We start from the raw sequence: 20149 nt of genomic DNA on the forward strand, positions 1-20149 counted from the left end.
CACCACCCAAAGGACATCCAGCCAACTAGACACAGCTGAGGCAAGCATTGGAGTCAACATGGGGCAGCATCCCTGTGGAACGCTTCGACATCTTTTAGAGTCCATGCCCCGACTAATAAAAAGGGGGGGGGGGGGGGGGGGGGTGCAACTCAAGATTAGGAAGGTGTTCTTAATGTTTTGTACACTCAGTGTAAATATGCTGCTACTGACAGAATGTTTCACAGTTATCAAGTTATGGTAGGCTACTGCATTTCACCAAGTTATGGTAGGCTACTGCATTTCACCAAGTTATGGTAGGCTACTGCGTGCATTTCACCAAGTTATGGTAGGCTACTGCGTGCATTTCACCAAGTTATGGTAGGCTACTGCATTTCACCAAGTTATGGTAGGCTACTGCGTGCATTTCACCAATAACAGGCCTGCAGCGCCTTTGGTTCTTTTTCTCTGTTTGTTCCGGACTGCTTTCACACCAGACCATGATATGAGTGGAATCAGACCACCCTTTCTGAGTGAACCAAGGTGCGCTGTTTAGTGAGCTCCATGTGCAGATAGAGTGTTCACACCAGTCCAAACAAACCGAACTAAGGTGGTAAACGCACCAGAGTTTGGAAAATACTAGTTTGGTTCGGTGAAAGCCACCTTAGTGTAAGAGCCAAGAAAGCCATGCTGGTTTCAGTACCAACTAAAATGACTTTATGGTTTGGAACTGGAGCCAAAACCTCCAACAGTTACCATAGCAACCCAGCAACTACACCCAAACAGTTACCATAGCAACAAATATAATCTCCGTCTGTCTCTCTATCTATCTGTCTATACAATATGTATATTAATGCATATGTGTAGGCTATGTCTGTATGCCAGACATGGTGGTCTCCCTCTCTCCTTCCAGAAAGTGCTCCACTAGGGCACTCTGCTCTGTGGCCTGTCTGAGCCTTACTACCTTGTGTTTTATGTCTCCTTTTAATGACAAATTCCTCGTTATTATGATCAGACAGCAGGGCACACACACACACACAGTGACAGCTATTTGCGTTGTGGCTGTGATATAGTCCTGGACATTAGTGCTGGCTGGTCCAGACACCCTTAGACATTACTCAGGTGATACGCCACTACTGATTATGTACGTGTCCCGGTTATGTGTGTGTGTGGGGGGGGGGGGTGTAGGAGTGAGGGAGAGAGAGTGAATGATAGCACTTACATTGACATTTATCACAGGGTTCATACAGCTAACTAAATGACCATCAGCCATTGCATTTTCTAGGAGTACTACAGTGTGTCTACAATGGCCTTGTGTCTGCAAGCTGCTTTGATGAAGTTGATTTTAAAAAGAAAGAAGAATTAAGGAGTGGTAAGAGAAAAAAACTGATTGAACGTGTATGTTTCTGTAGTAGGAGAGAGCAGAGTGGAGGTAGAGGGAGGTGTAGGCAGATAAGAGTGGTAAGAGTGAGATGGGGGAGGGAGAAAGGGGTGAGAGGGCCAGGCAATCGGGAAGGGAGAGAGAGAGTCTGGAAAGCATCGGAGCAGTGTGTGTGTGTGTTTTCCCTCCATGGTCTATGGCTTGCTAACCTGTGGGTCACTGGCAGCTTCAGGTGATGGAGCAACAAGCTCTCAAAGTCTCACTGCAGAATTAGATGTTCATCCACATTCTCCAAACGCCACATTTTGAAGTTGCTTCAAACGTCAACTTTTGAAGCGTTTTTGTTGCTCCTGCTGCTCTGTATCGTTTCATTTCTCCAAACGTTAAACTTCGAAGTTAAGGGTTAAGTTTAGGCACTCATTCCAAATGGTTGCGGTAAGGGTACGATTTAGGATAGGGTTAAACTACTGAAGTCAATTTCTGGCACAACATGGGAATAACATTCTCCTACACACACATACATGCACAAACCCGCAAGCACGCATACACACAGACGCACACTGCTCCCCCAGCCAGAACTTCTGCAATTTGTCCTCTGTTCCCACGTTTGAGCCGCAGCTGAGATTGTAGTAAACACACTTTCACTCACTCACTCACTCACACACTCACACACACACACCACGCTTGATGATTGAGTAACAATAACACGGAGAATACACTGGAAATATACTTTATGTTGTGACAATCAGCATTGGATATGGATCAGGTGTGCGAGTGTGTTACTAGCAGCTGCTGGTGGTGTATTAGTTGTCCAGTGTGACATGCCCAGGAGAAGGGCTATATTACACACACATCTGCTGCTGTTGATTGGGGTGGTGTTGTTGGGGCTGGGAATGTGGGTCTTGCAGCTCCACTGCTGTGTGTGATTGTACCTGCTCAGTGGCATAAATGAACTGCTTTGATCTAATCTAAACTTCATTCATCTCATTAAAGGGAAGATTGTTCCAAGCTTGTTGGACGACCTTTCACTTGAACCTTGGGATGTACCATTGACTGTTGCCTCAGTCAATCAGCTGTAGCAGCATTGCCATCTAGAGGATACACCATGTAAGGACTAGTTTACTGTCCATACCCCAGCACAGATCAATTTGACTTTGGTCATACAAATACAGTCAACTCCATGCATCTACTGGTACTTGGGATTATTGTAACGGTGTGCACTAAACCAGAGCATACAGTTATCAAGAGTACCAGAGAAATGTATTGCGTGTCAAATGTGTGGGTATAAGACAAGAGGTTAGTGGGGTAGAACTGTGGAAGAATGCCGTGCTCTCTGATTCGCAGTGTCCTGGAAACAGAATGGGTCAGGGGCGTAGTCTAAATCTTCAAAGAAACATTCCAGACACATTCTTAACTCACACAGTCTATCTTTCTTCACACAAAGGGCATCCCCTCTTTGTCCTTGGTAGCAGGCGTCCTCTGTGTGTGCGTACGTGGGTGTGAGTGTGTTCATACCTTGAGGTCCTTTACAGTGGTATATGATCCCCAGCTATGTGGGTTGAATACCTGTTAGGTAACGCACACCATGGTCTAGTTAAAACACTTGATCCGGTTCACATGTCAATTATTAACTAGAGTTCCTCTCAAGCAACACTGAAAGCTAGTTCCCCCGTCCCAGACCAAGTATTTTCCCAGGAAACAAAGCAAAAACATTGAGTTCTAAACTATGTTTTTATTACAATTACAATTTTACATCTCAAACTAAATCCAAGACAAACTCTAGTGTACTGTAGCCATCTATGGAGGATTCTCAATTGGTTTGCTCAACTCCTCCGTTCTACCCTCGCCTCCTTTTGAAAGATGTCAATGGTAACCGAGAAGGAGGGGAAAGAAAATATAGAAACAAATGCACTTGTTTGAATTGAGACTCCTTCACTCATGTGGCATCATGCAAATTATGTTTACAAGGGTGTACTCCCATATTAAATGTGTAGTTGTAAAAATACATTTAGCTAGTTGTGCTAGACATTTTATAGATAAAGGGATAAGTAGCATATCCCTTTTATATATGTGCATACTTTTCTCCCCCAAGTAAACAACAGCCGATTCAAAGAGGATGAGGCATATGTCAAAACTGTTCTGCAATGGACTCTGGGCATTTGCTTCCTCAGTGGGAGGAGGTAGGGACACACCTGCGTTCGCCTACTTACTAATTGATACTCTCCTTGGCCACTCGACCACTTATCTGCTTCCAGGTCACGGAGGAGAGTATGGAGGAGTCGAAGAGAGGACGGTTCCCAAATGAGAATCTCCCCATGGCGCTGAAGTCCTCGTTTACATTACCGTGGATGTACTGCCATCTGTTGGTAAAATAGAGTAAAGCATTGGAGGGTTTCAGCACAGTGTCTGTCAACAACAGCTCTTCAGCAATGTTCCTTACCTTTTGGGATGCTTGAACCCACCTAAACCTTCTGGGGCCACATCAAAATTGCGTAGACGGCGCAACTAAACAAAGCTACAAAAAACTCAGACTGAAATAGAGGTGCAAGTGTCAGAGATTGAGTACAGCCAAAAGGTTTTATTTGGCTCGCTCAGTTGTAGCTACAAAGAGAGGACCGTGAGGACAATGAAGTTACTTTAGCAATGGCAAATATACTTCACATGAGTAGACAACACTCACCATTAAGCCATCCATCCTCAACAGCTCCCAACATTGCTGTTCTGCAGAATGAACTAGTCATGTGTTCCACCTGACCATTGCCACCACATTCAGTAGCGTCTTTTGCTCATCACATAACCTATCACCTGTACATAAAGAGTGGAAGCCTTTTCTGTTCACATAATTGAAATCGTTTTGGGATGGTGATTGTATGTCGATGTGGGGTCCGTTTATTGGTCCATTCGTATTTGGGAACCCATTGATGGCATAATGGCAAATAAATCCCTCTTGACTTCAACTTGTTGTGCAATGGTGCGTTACTGTTCGTTTTACTGATGATTGCATCCAAAACATTGGCTCATCGAGGGCTGTGAGATGCCGATAGGCACTTTTCAGCAGGAGCTTGCCTATTGTCAAATACCCGAGGGTGGATAGACATTTTAGCAGACGCTCTTATCCAGAGCGATTTACAGTAGTGTGTGTACATTTTCAATTTTGTTTGTACTGGTCCCCCGTGGGAATATAACTCAACCCTGGCGTTGCAAGTGCCGTGCTCTACCACTTTACAAACTGAGCCGCGCGGGATAGCACTTAGATGTGCAGCGGAATGGCATGAGTTTGCCTTTTGAAAGTAGGTCTTAAATCCTCGCAAAAATTATATCTGATGCTTTCTGCAGATAAAGCCACATCGGTCTCAAAAAAAGACACGCTCTCTGCGAAATGTAACGTGTGCCAAATCAGAGCAATCGCTCATTCTCAGTCTAAAGTATTTCAACATTGGTAAAACTTTCACACATACCTCTCATTTAACAAATTACTGTACTTTATACGGATTTTTATTGTTAAATACAATGTGGTCGAATTATATAGCATGTCAAGATGTATGAATTCACAATGGATATCGATAAATGATTTTGAATTATTACTCAATGCTATGCTTGACAAGTAGTTCCCTTATTCCACCACTTGGAACTGTGCATATGCACGATGGCCATGCATAAATTTATGCACACTTAAGCAAACAGTCATATTGGTAAATCTCACAATTTGGGTGGAAATTATCCTATTGATGGTTTATGCACAGACTTGTTTTCTTACGGTTTATAAATTAGGCCCCTTGGCTTTTGGGACTCAAGTACTAAACCAAAACACTGTCCATTATTCTCTAAGGCCTCTGCTCGTTCTTATCTGATGCACAGAATCCTTACAGGAAGCAATTACCTCCAGTTTGTATACTGGTCAAACACATGCATCTTTCCTTCAGTGAGGTCAACACTGATCTGTAGATTAGATGTGATCGGTGAAAGTTTTTTAAAACTCAAAATAATTCAATTGAAAGCAAAGTTAACATTCAGTTACTGGAAGGAAGGATGCATTTTCTAAGTATTGAAGCAGAACTAACAAATATAATCATAACCACCAACAACAAAAAACACCCCCCACAGTGGTCTTCCAAAAGTGTGTTTATTGGGGTAGTAACACTGTACAATGTACATGTCAAAGCCTTGCTCCTCAGAAGACATTACTATGAATGGATTAATGGATGCTTACTGAATATGTAAGTTGTGAGATACTTTAATTAGTGCATCAAAACCTACAAGACTCTTGAAGGGATGATTGGTTACGCTATAAGTCCTCTAACGATAGTAGTTCTATGTGATGATACTTTGGCAGTGGGCCTATCTGGGCTTTGGGTTGTGTCCGGGACGACTTTGTGTGCCCCCCCCCCCTCCCCCGAGGCTCAGGGCTGTGTGTAGCGGAGGTATTTCTTTCCAGAAGGCAGCTCTTTGGTGGTGACGCCATTGGGGAAAAGTTCAGCAGCCTCTGCATCGGAGAGAGAGGGAATAACCATACACTTCTCACCAGGCTGAGAGAGTGAGGGAGAGAAAGAGAAAGATATGAAGTAACAAAACAATATGGTACATATAGTCTCCACTCTCTCCAAAATCTAAGTTAGTCAGATGTTTTCAAGTGGTCTAATATCAAGGTGTGACTAACTTTCAATCAATAAGGGTGTGTGTGTGTGTGTACCTTCCAGTCGACAGGTGTGGCCACCTTCTTGAGAGCGGTGAGCTGCAGAGAGTCGATGACACGGAGCAGCTCGTCAAAGTTCCTTCCAGTGGTGGCAGGGTACAAGATTGAAAGCTTCATCTTCTTATCTGGACCAATCACAAACACCTGGGGGAGGGACCGAAGGAGAGGGGTCTTATAAACAAACACCAATTTGAGCTTCATTTTCTACAATAAAAAATGTTGCAGTTTACATCTCCTGGATGTGTCTGTGACCTCATACTCACACAGCGTGCAGTGAGGGGAATGCCATCCTTGTCAAGCTCATCAGGGTCCAGCATGCCCAGCTGAACTGAAAGCTCCCTCTTATCATCAGCGATGATGGGGAAGGGCAGGGGAGAGTCCGCACCATCACTGTTAAACGCCATCACATCCTACAGACAGAGGGAGAGAGGTCAGGGGTCAGCGATGATCAGCAAGGGCAGGGGGCCGTGTCACCTTTACTGGCTGTGATTTTCAACAGTGACGCCTTTAGCCTTCACAACTGATATTAGAGTATATAGAGTATATAGAGTAAACGTGTCCTTGCTTTGCTCAGTAACTCACTGTCCTGTTTTCATGATGTCGACTACAAACAGCAGAATCAGTGACTGTATGTAGTATAACATACAGCAATGAGAACTATAATCTGTAAAGAACCTGACCCTGTGACGACCACGGACTCTGAGCCGAGCGGCTCAGATCAGGTCTTTCACAGACAACAGTCAGGGTGACTGGGCTAGAGCAGGTTGTGGCCAGAGTGAATATTATTGTAAAAAGGGGCCATTAGTCTGGGTAGTTATATGTCTGTTATAAAGAAATGTTAAAATGGTAGAGATAGTTGGCGTTCACAGCAGCAGTGTTAATCTTGTGGAAAGATTGTGTGTGTAAACAGAGAGAATCTGTTGGGACTGAATGGATGTGCAACATAAGAGCAGCAGCAGTTCCGGTGTTTGGGTTTTTCGTCGGTGGTTATTTTGACAGATTTCACAGGTTTTAGCATCTTTCGAATTCCGGAAGGGGAGGGTACATTCGGCCCGTAACTTGCAAAGAGCGAAGGTGGAGCTCCTCGTTCCAGTTCCGCTCCCTTTTCTAGCATTTCTTGATCTCTTCTCTTAACGTGGATGGATCCAGAACTTAAATCGAGCAGCTGACCAATTATGTGAGACTTTAGTTCTGGGTTAATCGAGATTACAGAAGTATAGACAGCAGTGTAATGGCTGGTGTGGTCTAATCAAAAACTGGACATCAGACAAAACTAATACTCCTCACTGTGGGAAGGAAGGCTACCATTAGTCACACAAGTTCAGACAGAGGTGGGTGTGTGTGTGTGTGTATATAAGGGGGTAAATTGGTTCAGTGAACTTCAGGGATCAACTTTTCATCCCAAACAACTTGTTGAGAACTTTGGAGGGGGGTGGTGCTTCTGTAACCTAGCAATCAAGCCATTTGTCCAATCACCAATGCTCCAGTGTAAGACTTGAGAATTTGGCAGTACAGAGGAAATCGTTCCCCTGTTGGACCCAAGAGAGGCCTTTAAGGGAGGTAAAACATTCAGTACTTGCAGATAGCTTTTTATTCAATTTCTAACACTGTTCCCTGTTATACTTGACAGACAAACATATGTTCTACACAATATATTTCTGTAGAGAAATGACCATCGGTGAATGGAGTTGAGATAGAGTGTAACAGCTGTGCAGGCTAAAGCAGTCTCAGGGGGATTACACGGGGTATGTGTATGCATGCAACATTGATTTAGACATGGCTGACAGTGTTTAGATATGGTAGTAAACCTGTGTGAGAGGCTGTCCATATGGTAGTTATGCAATGTATGGGAATGTGCTCTCTACATTTGAACCACATAGGCAATGGATGCAGAGAGAGGGGTAGACAGACCTTGCTCCAGGCGAGGTGGTCGGCCACGCTGTCGATGGACAGCGCGATCATCTTGACGTCGCGTTTCTTGAACTCATTGCTGATCTTGGCAGCACAGGCCAGCTCTGTGGTACATACTGGAGTAAAGTCCCGAGGGTGGGAGAACAGGATTCCCCATCTGGAGGAGAGAGGGAGGAGAGTAAGTCTTTACTGAGGAAAAGATTAGGCTAGACAAGTGTGAGTTTTATTTAATCAGTTAACTTGTACTAAATGAGAGGCAGAGTGTCACCAACTGACTATGTGAGGGAAGGTGGAAGGAAAGACTGAAAAACATGTGACTAGTCTCTGGAATGTGTGGTTGACCAATGATGCAACAATGTATGGTAGAGAGTGTGAAGAAAAGAACAGGAAAAAGAGGTTCTGTTAACGGATGCTTTGTAGAACCACACCCTTTCAGCGTCATAGTACATCCGAATAATAGAGACGTGGTCCTGGAATATAAACTCTCCTCCTTTCCCCCACCACTCATTGTGTCAGACTGGGACAGTATGGAGGTTAGCATTTTTTTTTCAAAGAAGAGCAACAAGTGTTCTTCTGTAGGACAATACAGTTATTGTGAATGGTTTTTACTGAAGTACCACAATCATTTGCACATCATTCTGTATTATGGCAATAGTTTATAAGAAAATGTATTAAAACCGTTGCACTAGAAACAGAGCTGTGGCAACCACCAGTGTTTGAGTGGGGGACTGTTAGGGTGTTGCAATAACAGAATAATCTCTGGCTAATCTGTACAGAGTGCCAAAACATCAAAATGAGAGGCTTTCAGCTACAGAGTAAAGGAAATAACTACCCTAACAAAACACAGTAAACCAGCTTATCTTGAGACTTGTAATAGTTTCAAGTTATACAGTGCCTTGCGAAAGTATTCGCGCCCCTTGAACTTTGCGACCTTTTGCCACATTTCAGGCTTCAAACATAAAGATATAAAACTGTATTTTTTTGTGAAGAATCAACAACAAGTGGGACACAATCATGAAGTGGAACGACATTTATTGGATATTTCAAACTTTTTTAACAAATCAAAAACAGAAAAATTGGGCGTGCAAAATTATTCAGCCCCCTTAAGTTAATACTTTGTAGCGCCACATTTTGCTGCGATTACAGCTGTAAGTCGCTTGGGGTATGTCTATCAGTTTTGCACATCGAGAGACTGACATTTTTTCCCATTCCTCCTTGCAAAACAGCTCGAGCTCAGTGAGATTGGATGGAGAGCATTTGTGAACAGCAGTTCAGTTCTTTCCACAGATTCTCGATTGGATTCAGGTCTGGACTTTGACTTGGCCATTCTAACACCTGGATATGTTTATTTTTGAACCATTCCATTGTAGATTTTGCTTTATGTTTTGGATCATTGTCTTGTTGGAAGACAAATCTCCGTCCCAGTCTCAGGTCTTTTGCAGACTCCATCAGGTTTTCTTCCAGAATGGTCCTGTATTTGGCTCCATCCATCTTCCCATCAATTTTAACCATCTTCCCTGTCCCTGCTGAAGAAAAGCAGGCCCAAACCATGATGCTGCCACCACCATGTTTGACAGTGGGGATGGTGTGTTCAGCTGTGTTGCTTTTACGCCAAACATAACGTTTTGCATTGTTGCCAAAAAGTTCAATTTTGGTTTCATCTGACCAAAGCACCTTCTTCCACATGTTTGGTGTGTCTCTCAGGTGGCTTGTGGCAAACTTTAAACAACACTTTTTATGGATATCTTTAAGAAATGGCTCTCTTGCCACTCTTCCATAAAGGCCAGATTTGTGCAATATACGACTGATTGTTGTCCTATGGACAGAGTCTCCCACCTCAGCTGTAGATCTCTGCAGTTCATCTAGAGCAGGGGTGTCAAAGTCAAATGGACGGAGGGCCAAATAAAAAAATCAGCTACAAGACGAGGGCCGGACTGTTCGAATGTTCATTGAAAAATTTTTAAATGACGCATATAGTCTAGTGAACCTAATTGAACCTACTGAAAACCTAACAAATATATTACAATATGATCAGATAAATAAAGCAATATTTTCTTATGGCTCTGTCAGTAATCTTTAATTTTCAACAGACACAAAAGACAAATTTCCTTTATATAAATATCCCCATAACATGAACATTAAATGAAAGAAACCGGTATTCAAGGCACCATCAGTAGACTATATTTTCTATTTTAGCAAAAGTGGGCTAAATTTACTTCAAAGAAAAAACAATAATAGCAATTTTCTATCATCCACTCAACTGAAATATTTTTAAAATATAATTGGATTGAAATACAAAAAAATAAAGTGCAAAAATCTATTAATCAAAAACAACACTTTGTTTAAGGAGAAGTAACATGCAGTGAAAACAAATATTAAATTTTAACTTTTAAACTTGAACTGAGTAAAAACTCTAAATATGTGATTGCACAGTAATGTTCACTTGTTTGAGGTTGAGGGTGATACTTGGTGGTGTCCCATCTTTTCCACAAGTTCATCAATGTTCGGGGTAAGGCTCTGAGCTGAAGAAATCCTCAGAATTGAGTGGAGGTGTTCAGCAGTAAGTCGACTTCTGTGTGATGTTTTGTTCAGGTTCATCAAAGAAAACAGTTGTTCACACAGGTATGTGCTGCCAAACATAGACAACGTTTGAGCAGCCTGGATGCGCAGCTGGGGCATTGTGCCGGGGAGGAAACGGGCGAACTCCGCAGCACCCACTGCCGCATATTTTGCCCTCAGTGCATCATTGCATTGGAGGTCAATCAACTCCATTTGGAGGTTTGGTGGTGAGCTTTCCACGTCAACAGCAAATGGGTTACCGAGCAGTTCCAACCTGCTTTTTTGTGCTTCAAAGTCAGCAAATCGGCGTCGAAAGTCAGCGGCAAGCATACCTATTTTATCAGCCAACTGTGTGCTCGGGAACGCACTGGTAGAGAGCTTCTCTTTCATGGTCTGGCAGCTGGGAAAGTGGCTCAAATTTTCTTTCCGCATCTGCGTCTCCCACAGAGTCAGTTTGGTTTTAAATGCCTTCACTGTACTGTACATATCAGAGATGACACGATCCCGACCCTGCAGCTGCAAGTTTATTGCATTCAGATGACTCGTAATGTCACACAGAAAAGCCATTTCACACAGAAACATTTCGTCTCGGAGTTGTGTTGTGTCTTTCCCTTTGCTGTCCAAGAACAGACAAATCTCCTCACGAAGCTCGAAACATCTTTGAAGCACCTTTCCCTGGCTTAGCCATCGCACCTCTGTGTGATAAGGCAAATCACCATGCTCCGTTTCTAACTCCGTCAGAAATGCCTTGAACTGGCGGTGATTCAAACCTTTGGCTCTGATAAAGTTAACTGTGCGCGTGATGATGCTCATTACATGCTCCATTTTCAAGGCTTTACCGCACAACGCTTCCTGGTGTATGATACAATGATAAGCTGTCAGCTCACCTGTCGCGTTTTCCTCTTGCATCTTTTCCCGTATCTTCGCCACCAGTCCGCTCCTGTGTCCACACATCGCAGGTGCTCCGTCGGTTGTCAAACCCACAAGTTTTTCCCAAGGCAGCTCCATCTCATTTACACATCTTGACACCTCTTCATACAAATCATGCCCCGTAGTTGTGCCATGCATAGGACGTAAAGCCAAAAACTCCTCTGTCACGCTTAGGTTGGAGTCCACTCCGCGGATGAAAATTGACAACTGGGCAATGTCAGAAATGTCGGTGCTCTCATCCACAGCCAAGGAATATGCAATAAAATCTTTTCCCTTTTTCACAAGCTGCTCTTTTAGATTGATGGACAACTGGTCTACTCTCTCGGCAATGGTGTTTCTGCTCAGACTCACATTTAAAAAGAGTTGCCTTTTTTCTGGGCAAACTTCGTCACAAACTTTAATCATGCAGTTTTTGATGAAATCCCCCTCCGTAAATGGCCGGGCTGATTTAGCGATCTCTTCTGCCAAAATAAAACTGGCCTTGACAGCAGCCTGGCCTTGTGATTTGGCTTTTTTGAACAGAGCCTGTCGAGATTTGAGGCCTCGTTTTAATTCCTCTGCCTTTTGTAGCCTTTGTTCCATGTCCATATTCTTGTTTTTGTCCGCGTGTTTCGTTTCATAATGTCGTCTCAGATTATACTCTTTCAGTACCGCCACACTTTCTCCACACAGAAGACACACAGGTTTTCCAGCTACCTTCGTGAACATATACTCCGACTCCCACCTTGTTTGAAACCCCCGGTTCTCAGTATCCACCTTCCGTTTTGCCATTTTTGATGGGTATCTGAAAGTTAATTTTACTGTGATGCTGACGACTGCTGTGCCAATAAATATTGAAATGAAGCAGCCTACTGCTCGGTGCGTCACCTTTGCATTGTGGGAAATGTAGTATTGGTGCGTGTAAAAGATCTGCGGGCTGCCGGCTTGCTGCGGGCCGGTTCTAATAATAAATCAAGATCATCCCAGGGGCCGTAAAAAAACCTTCTTGCGGGCCGGATGTGGCCCGCGGGCCTTGACTCTGACATATGTGATCTAGAGTGATCATGGGCCTCTTGGCTGCATCTCTGATCAGTCTTCTCCTTGTATGAGCTGAAAGTTTAGAGGGACAGCCAGGTCTTGGTAGATTTGCAGTGGTCTGATACTCCTTCCATTTCAATATTATTGCTTGCACAGTGCTCCTTGGGATGTTTAAAGCTTGGGAAATATTTTTGTATCCAAATCCGGCTTTAAACTTCTTCACAACAGTATCTCGGACCTGCCTGGTGTGTTCCTTGTTCTTCATGATGCTCTCTGCGCTTTTAACGGACCTCTGAGACTATCACAGTGCAGGTGCATTTATACGGAGACTTGATTACACACAGGTGGATTGTATTTATCATCATTAGTCATTTAGGTCAACATTGGATCATTCAGAGATCCAAGGGGCTGAATAATTTTGCACGCCCAATTTTTCAGTTTTTGATTTGTTAAAAAAGTTTGAAATATCCAATAAATGTCGTTCCACTTCATGATTGTGTCCCACTTGTTGTTGATTCTTCACAAAAAAATACAGTTTTATATCTTTATGTTTGAAGCCTGAAATGTGGCAAAAGGTGGCAAAGTTCAAGGGGGCCGAATACTTTCGCAAGGCACTGTATTCTTTCCTCTACCACTCCATACTGGACCACAGCAATGGCAGTAGAAAAACTAAAATCATTTGCTCTGTTCGGTAGAAACTTAAATCCCCTAGAGGGGGGAGTTGAACTTCTCTAGTTCTGCACGATCATTTAAAACTGCGGCAGGAAATGCTCTAGTCCCCCCTCTGGCTGCACCACACATGTGGCTTTGCAAAGCCAAAGTTATGCAATATAACAATTTGTGTGTGTGAGAAAGAGCACCCCCCCAATCTACCATGTTGGAGGGCCTTCCACTGTGCCAACTGTTATATTCTATTATTTAACTATAGCCATGAATACTGAAGTAAAAGCATGGCCCATGTTAATGATTGAGCTATAAAAACACTGGAATACATTAAGTATAATTCTGCTTTGTTAGGTTAACTTTTGTTAGCACTGCTCCTCCACTTTGGAAGAGTGTTGGATCATGCTTATGTAACAGCCAAACCTTTGACCAATCCAACTGTTTGTCTGGATGTGCGCATGAATGAGAAGTACACTACTGTTCAAAAGTTTGGCGTCACTTAGAAATGTCCTTGTTTTTGAAAGAAAAACATTTTATTTTATTTTTTAAATCAGAAATACAGTGTAGACATTGATAATGACTATTGTACCTAGAAACAGCTGATTTCAATAGAATATCTACATAGGCCCATTATCAGCAACCATCACTCCTGTGTTCCAATGGCATGCTGTGTTAGCCAATCCAAGTTGATCATTTTAAAAGGCTAATTGATCATTAGAAAACCTTTTTGCAATTATGTTATCACAGCTGAAAACTGTTGTTCTGATTAACGAAGCAATAAAACTGGCCGCCTTTAGACTAGGTGAGTATCTGGAGCATCAGCATTTGTGGGTTCGATTACAGGTTCAAAATGGCCAGAAACAAAGACTTTTCTTCTGAAACTCTGTTTATTCTTGTTCTGAGAAATGAAGGCTATTCCATGCAAGAAATTTCCAAGAAACTGAAGATCTCGTACAGTGCTGTGTACTACTCCCTTCACAGAACAGCGCAAACTGCCTCTAACCAAAATAGAAAGAGGAGTGGGAGGCCCTGGTGCACAACTGAGCAAGGACAAGTACATTAGTGTCTAGTTTGAGAAACAGACGCCTCACAAGTCCTCAACTTGCAGCTTCATTAAATAGTACCCGCAAAACACCGGTCTCAACGTCAACAGTGAAGAGGCGACTCCGGGATGCTGGCCTTCTAGGCAGAGTTCCTCTGTTCAGTGTGTGTTCTTTTGCCCATCTTAATCTTTTCTGTTTATTGGCCAGTCTGATATCGCTTTTTCTTTGCAACTGCCTAGAAGACCAGCATCCCTTACAATACTAAACATTGCTATCTGGAAACCTGGGCAAGGCCAAGAGTGTATATGTAAAACGGGAAGGATTTATATACAAATCAAATGTGTCTGAAATAGTTTGAATGTGGATTTTGGACAACATTTTGTAACAAACCGTTGTTTATAAACCCACGATGCCCGCGTGAAGCCTCGCCTACGGTAGATGTTCGAATTATTAAGATCTGATGTGGGGTCAGATCTTCGCTTTTCGTATGAAACTGGTCCTGGACCGGTGCTTAGCGACTATAATTACCATCATGTTATATGACACTTGTGTCTTCAATATGACTAATTTCACGCTGAGCTCGTGGCAATGGACATTCAACCAAGTCTGTTATTGTATGTACATTAAAATGTTACACAAATACAGCATCAGTAAATTATTACTGATGTTTGCAATTGAGTACGCTGATGCAGTACAGATACAAAGTAATAGCAGATGATCACACCGACTTGTTTAGCCTACAAAAGTAGCACTTACGAGTTTCCTAAGAAGTCATGGAATTTGATCTTGCCGATGGTTGTCTCAGCTTCGAAGTTAGGGAACACGTCTCCTAGCAGTATCCCAGGCATGGTTCTCTTTCCAGGGCAAGGTGACGAGTATTTTTTTTCTTCTTCTTCTTCGGTGGAGTTTCACGTCGGGTTGCATCCAATATTTATGGTGCATTACCGCCAACAACTGTACAGGGGTAAACTAGGAAACGTATGCAAACTAAACCAGGCTAGGCAGAAGCCAAGCAGGAACTAGCGATATCCTATTGGCCCTTTCTATCATATGTCTACAGTTTCCGTTAGGGAACGCCTACTCTGTGATGTGCGCCTTTGCACTCCTTCTAAACAACGGGATTTAAAAAAAAACTTTGCCAAAGGGTAAAGTCTACTAAACTTAGCCCACTATGTTTATAACATATTGTAGTTTTAGGAATATAAAACAGTATCAAGATCAAATGTTTAATAGATGAGAAAATATGTAGAATATCGGCCAAAATCTCTTTCCGTCTTCCACCACTGGCGGCCACTGGGCTTCCATATTTGGTAACGAGTTGAAACGGCAAGCGGATGTTTCACATTTGTACATCCGGTGAAATTTCTGTCTCATCTGTGGCACAATGCTGCATTCAAAACAAATCTCCCCTAAATCCCATTTTCCCATTACATGGTGGAGACTTGCGCTTGAGCCTTTTATTTTTATTTTTGTTCCAGCTTCAAAAGGGGAATTTATTTGGCTACACACCACCATGAATGAATGGACAACAGGGGAGGGGTCAACGTTTCATACCTAAAATCATCCCCACCTATCGAGGCACAGGTGACAAGTGTAAAGTTTACTATTTATTTTCCCTAATTCATTTTTATATAGTTACATTTTTATTAAGATTAGGCTAATAGCCCTAATATAACATGTATTACAAACTTAGCCTATTATTGGCTCTGACGACATAGTATAGGAAAAACCAACATCTGGCTATAAGTTTTGTTCATAATAAGGCCCACACACATTTACAATGCAGTAAAATTTCAAATTTACGCAGTCTCAAATAGCCGCCTGTCCCTTTTAATAGCCGGCAACAGCACACATTCTAGCAAATAAAACTGTTTCAAATGAACACAGGATCTAAATGAATTGTTTACGAGGTTACCAGCAATGACCATGAATTGTTAATGACGTTTAATGTTTTCTTCCTTACATTAAAAATTTCAGTAATGACTGGAAAAAATTATGTCTATCATCCATTTTTTAGCGCCACTAAGAAACTGCTAGCTAGCAATTGGCTGCTAACAGCTGAGAACTGCGAGCTAACTGGCAAGCACAAAAACAGTCAACAACTTCGGGAATACAGAGTACAGAACCCCAGAAATAATTTGATCGCTCTCTAATGGCAAAAGTAAGAACTGACAAAAATACACAGTCAAAGAGGAGAATAATTATTATTGCTGGAAGGGAACACTGGACTTAACTAATTAAAGGGGAACTGCACCCTCTGATTTGGCTTCATTTTTGGGCTTGCTCTATCTAGAGATAGATATAGGACTCATATAGGATTCATCGTTGTATCTGTGCCATTATGGCATATGTGGCAGCATGGGCAGCGCCATTAAGGCAATCTCCATTTTGAAATAGTCAATTTTCTTATTCACGATTGGCTTATCCCTCCTGATGATCTGTTTTTTTATTTTTTATTATTTCACCTTTATTTAACCAGGTAGGCCAGTTGAGAACAAGTTCTTAATTACAACTGCGACCTGGCCAAGATAAAGCAAAGCAGTGCGACACAAACAACAACACAGAGTTACACATGGAATAAACAAGCGTACAGTCAATAACACAATAGAAAATAAATAAATAAATACAAATAAGTCCATATACAGTGTGTGCTTTAGGAGGTAAGGCAATAAATAGGCCATAGTAGCGAAGTAATTACAATTTAGCAAATTAACACTGGAGTGATAGATGTGAAGATGATGGTGTGCAAGTAGAAATACTGGTCTGCAAAAAAGCAGAAAAGTACATTTAAAAAATATGGGGATGAGGTAGGTAGATTGGATGGGCTATTTACAGATGGGCTATGTACAGCTGCAGCTATTGGTTAGCTGCTCGGATAGCTGATGTTTAAAGTTAGTGAGAGAAATATGTCTCCAACTTCAGCTATTTTTGCAATGCCTTCCAGTCATTGGCAGCAGCGAACTGGAAGGAAATGTGGCCAAAGGAGGTGTTGGACATGACTACAGCAGGGTCACCAGGAGGGATCAGCCAATGAAGTTGAAAGACCCCTCTGTTAACATTAAAATGGTGGAATCCCTCAATAGCGCTACCCATGCTAAATGGCCTTTTGGCCACTAGAGGCCTCTGTCATTCTCTATGCTTGCTCCTCAAGAAATGCTGGCTGCAATGACAGAAGCCAAACCTGAGTTGGCTTGGGAGTGTGGTTTGATGTGGGTGTTCCTTAGGTGTCCTTACCACCACCAAGATACACCCATCTATCAGAACCTTGCCCCTCCCACAATCAATCCCAACAAACAAACCTCCTGCAGGTTGAGTTAAATAACTACAGGCAGATAGATGTAAGGTGAGACGTCAGATGAAGCTTTGAATAGGTCAGTAGCCTACAGAGTAAAATAAGAATGCATTTGCTGAATTTATGTAGATCAAATAAAACATTTTTTTTAAATTTGTCACGTGCTTCGTAAACAACTGGTGTAGACTAACAGTGAAATGCCCTTCAACAATGCAGAGAAAAATTACAGAAAAAGAATACACAAGGATCACAATGAGTTATAAGTAAAAATATATTCTAAACTAAGTGTTTTGATAACTTTCAAATGTAGGAACAAGTCCATGTACAATAAACAACAACAAAATGGCCTACAGGGAGGAGGTGAGGGCCCTCGGAGTGTGGTGTCAGGAAAATAACCTCACACTCAATGTCAACAAAACAAAGGAGATGATCGTGGACTTCAGGAAACAGCAGAGGGAGCAGCCCCCTATCCACATCGACGGGATAGTAGTGGAGAAGGTGGGAAGTTAAGTTCTTCGGGGTACACATCCCGGACAACCTGAAATGGTCCACCCACACAGACAGCGTGGTGAAGAAGGCGCAGCAGCGCCTCTTCAACCCCAGGAGGCTGAAGAAATTCGGCTTGTCACCAGAAACACTCAAACTTCTACAGCTGCCCAATCGAGAGCATCCTGTCGGGCTGTATCACCGCCTGGTACGGCAACTGCTCTGCCAACAACCGCAAGACTCTCCAGAGGGTAGTGAGGTCTGCATAACACATCACCAGGGGCAAACTACCTGCCCTCCAGGACACCTACACCACCCAATGTCATTGGAAGGCCAAAAAGATCATCAAGGACAACAACCACAGGCACTGTCTGTTCACCCCGCTCTCATAAATGTATCACTAGCCACTTTAAACAATGCGACTTTATATAATGTTTACATACCCTACATTACTCATCTCATATGTATATACTGTACTCTAGCATCTACTGAGTCTTGTTTTTGCCATTCGGCCATCACTCATTTATATATTTTTATGTACATATTCATTCCTTTACATTTGTGCATAAGGTAGTTCTGGGGAAATTGTTAGATTACGCGTTAGATATTACTGCATGGTCGGAACTAGAAGCACAAGCATTTTGCTACACTCACATTAACATCTGCTAACCATGTGTATGTGACAAATAAAAATGTATTTTATTTGATGTGCACCTTTCATCTTTCATTGTTATTCCAAGCCGATACAGATACTGTGCCTATTGGCATTTTGTCTAGTGGTAGTAGGGCTACCTTCCCCATGTTCCCTGATCCTGGTGCAGAATACACAAGGTTTGCCCCATGCATGTTTCTGTGAACACATACACACATAGTCACTGTTCGACTACCTATGGCAGTTAGGATTGGTAATATATGACACACAAACAGGCACAATGCTGAAGTTTAAACAGGTCAGATAAAACCTACTCAATTATGGTCTCCCCATCAAACGACTGAGGCTGCCGTCTGGCAAAAGCACCTCCTGTCCATCTGTAGAAATAGGCAGAGCTCAGCAGTGACACATGGAATGAAAAGGGTGTTGCTATTACTGGACATGTGTGTTGTACTGTACTACTGGTAATCACCTCATTGTGAATGTGTTGAGTGGATGTGTTGAGTGCCAGGCCTCTCTGCATCTCATGTATCTGTGAACACATACACACCATCATTGTTCTATTACCAATGGCAGTTAGGGATAAGTGATATCTGACACTAACATATACTATATTGAAGTTTGAACAAGTCAGACTTAACTAATTCTGTTCTCTCCATGGACAACGGTTGGTGAGCAGGCAAGAAAGAGGTGAGGATGAAGGCTCTTTGCCAGAGCCCCATTGATGAGCATGGATCAGCTCCTGGCCGCTCATCAAAGATACTGGTCTGTCACACATAAAGACACACACCACTGATTACATTACCAATGGAGGTTATGATTAGCCTGGTGTAACCAACCTTATCACTGCGTTCACCTTTCTTTTCCACAAAAATATATCATTAGATGTGAAGTGAAATAGAATGGTGAACACAGTGATCAGGTTGGTTCCACCAGAATAGGTTATGCCCTGGACATTATATGCATCTAAGAAGTAGAAAATGTCAGTTTACACACATTTGATAACCCAATTGTGAAACAATTTATCAAAATAATGAAGTGTTTTACCTTCTGTATTTGTACAAATGATGAGCCTGTGAAAGCTGTTGCCGCTGACAGGTGAACGTTGCTGGCCGGATACTTGCCAACATGTACACTACATGACCTAAAGTGTGTGGACACCTGCTCGTCGAACATCTAATTCCAAAATCATGGGCATTATAATGGAGTTGGTTCCGCCTTTGCTGCAATAACAGCCTCCACTCTTCTGGGAAGGCTTTCCACCAGAAGTTGGAACATTTCTGCAGAGACTTGCTTCCATTCAGCCACAAGAGCGTTAGTGAGGTCGGGCACTGATGGGCGATTAGGCCTGGCTTGCAGTCGGTGTTCCAATTCATCCCAATGTGTTTGATGGAGTTGAGGTCAGAGCACTGTGCAAGCCAGTCAAGTTCTTCCACACTGATCTCGACAAACCATTTCTGTATGAACCTCGCTTTGTGCACGGGGGCATTGTTATGCTGAAACAGGAACGTGCATTCCCCAAACTGTTGCCACAAAGTTGGAAGCA

General features: G+C 42.6%; 1 protein-coding gene across 1 annotated transcript; it reads right to left on the bottom strand.

Moving 5' to 3' along the window:
- Positions 1 to 4834: 4834 nt before the first annotated feature.
- On the bottom strand, positions 4835 to 15493 carry LOC139406656 (peroxiredoxin 6). Its single transcript, XM_071149505.1, has 5 exons — positions 14930 to 15493; positions 7962 to 8118; positions 6314 to 6460; positions 6048 to 6194; positions 4835 to 5883 (listed from the first exon to the last, which is right to left on the bottom strand). Exons 1-5 carry the CDS (start codon positions 15019 to 15021, stop codon positions 5758 to 5760), a joined length of 669 nt encoding a protein of 222 aa, XP_071005606.1. The 5' UTR covers positions 15022 to 15493; the 3' UTR covers positions 4835 to 5757.
- Positions 15494 to 20149: the final 4656 nt, after the last annotated feature.

The sequence above is a fragment of the Oncorhynchus clarkii genome, chromosome 4 (genome assembly GCF_045791955.1).
Source record: "Oncorhynchus clarkii lewisi isolate Uvic-CL-2024 chromosome 4, UVic_Ocla_1.0, whole genome shotgun sequence".
NCBI classification, from domain to species: domain Eukaryota; kingdom Metazoa; phylum Chordata; class Actinopteri; order Salmoniformes; family Salmonidae; genus Oncorhynchus; species Oncorhynchus clarkii.

Excerpts from the sequence above, each read along its gene's own strand:
- LOC139406656 (XM_071149505.1), bottom strand. The coding sequence starts at position 15,021 with ATGCCTGGGATACTGCTAGGAGACGTGTTCCCTAACTTCGAAGCTGAG. Across the intron at positions 6,461-7,961 it reads ACCACCTCGCCTGGAGCAAG|GATGTGATGGCGTTTAACAG; the intron begins GTCTGTCTACCC and ends CTCTGTCTGTAG. Across the intron at positions 5,884-6,047 it reads CCACACCTGTCGACTGGAAG|CCTGGTGAGAAGTGTATGGT; the intron begins GTACACACACAC and ends TCACTCTCTCAG.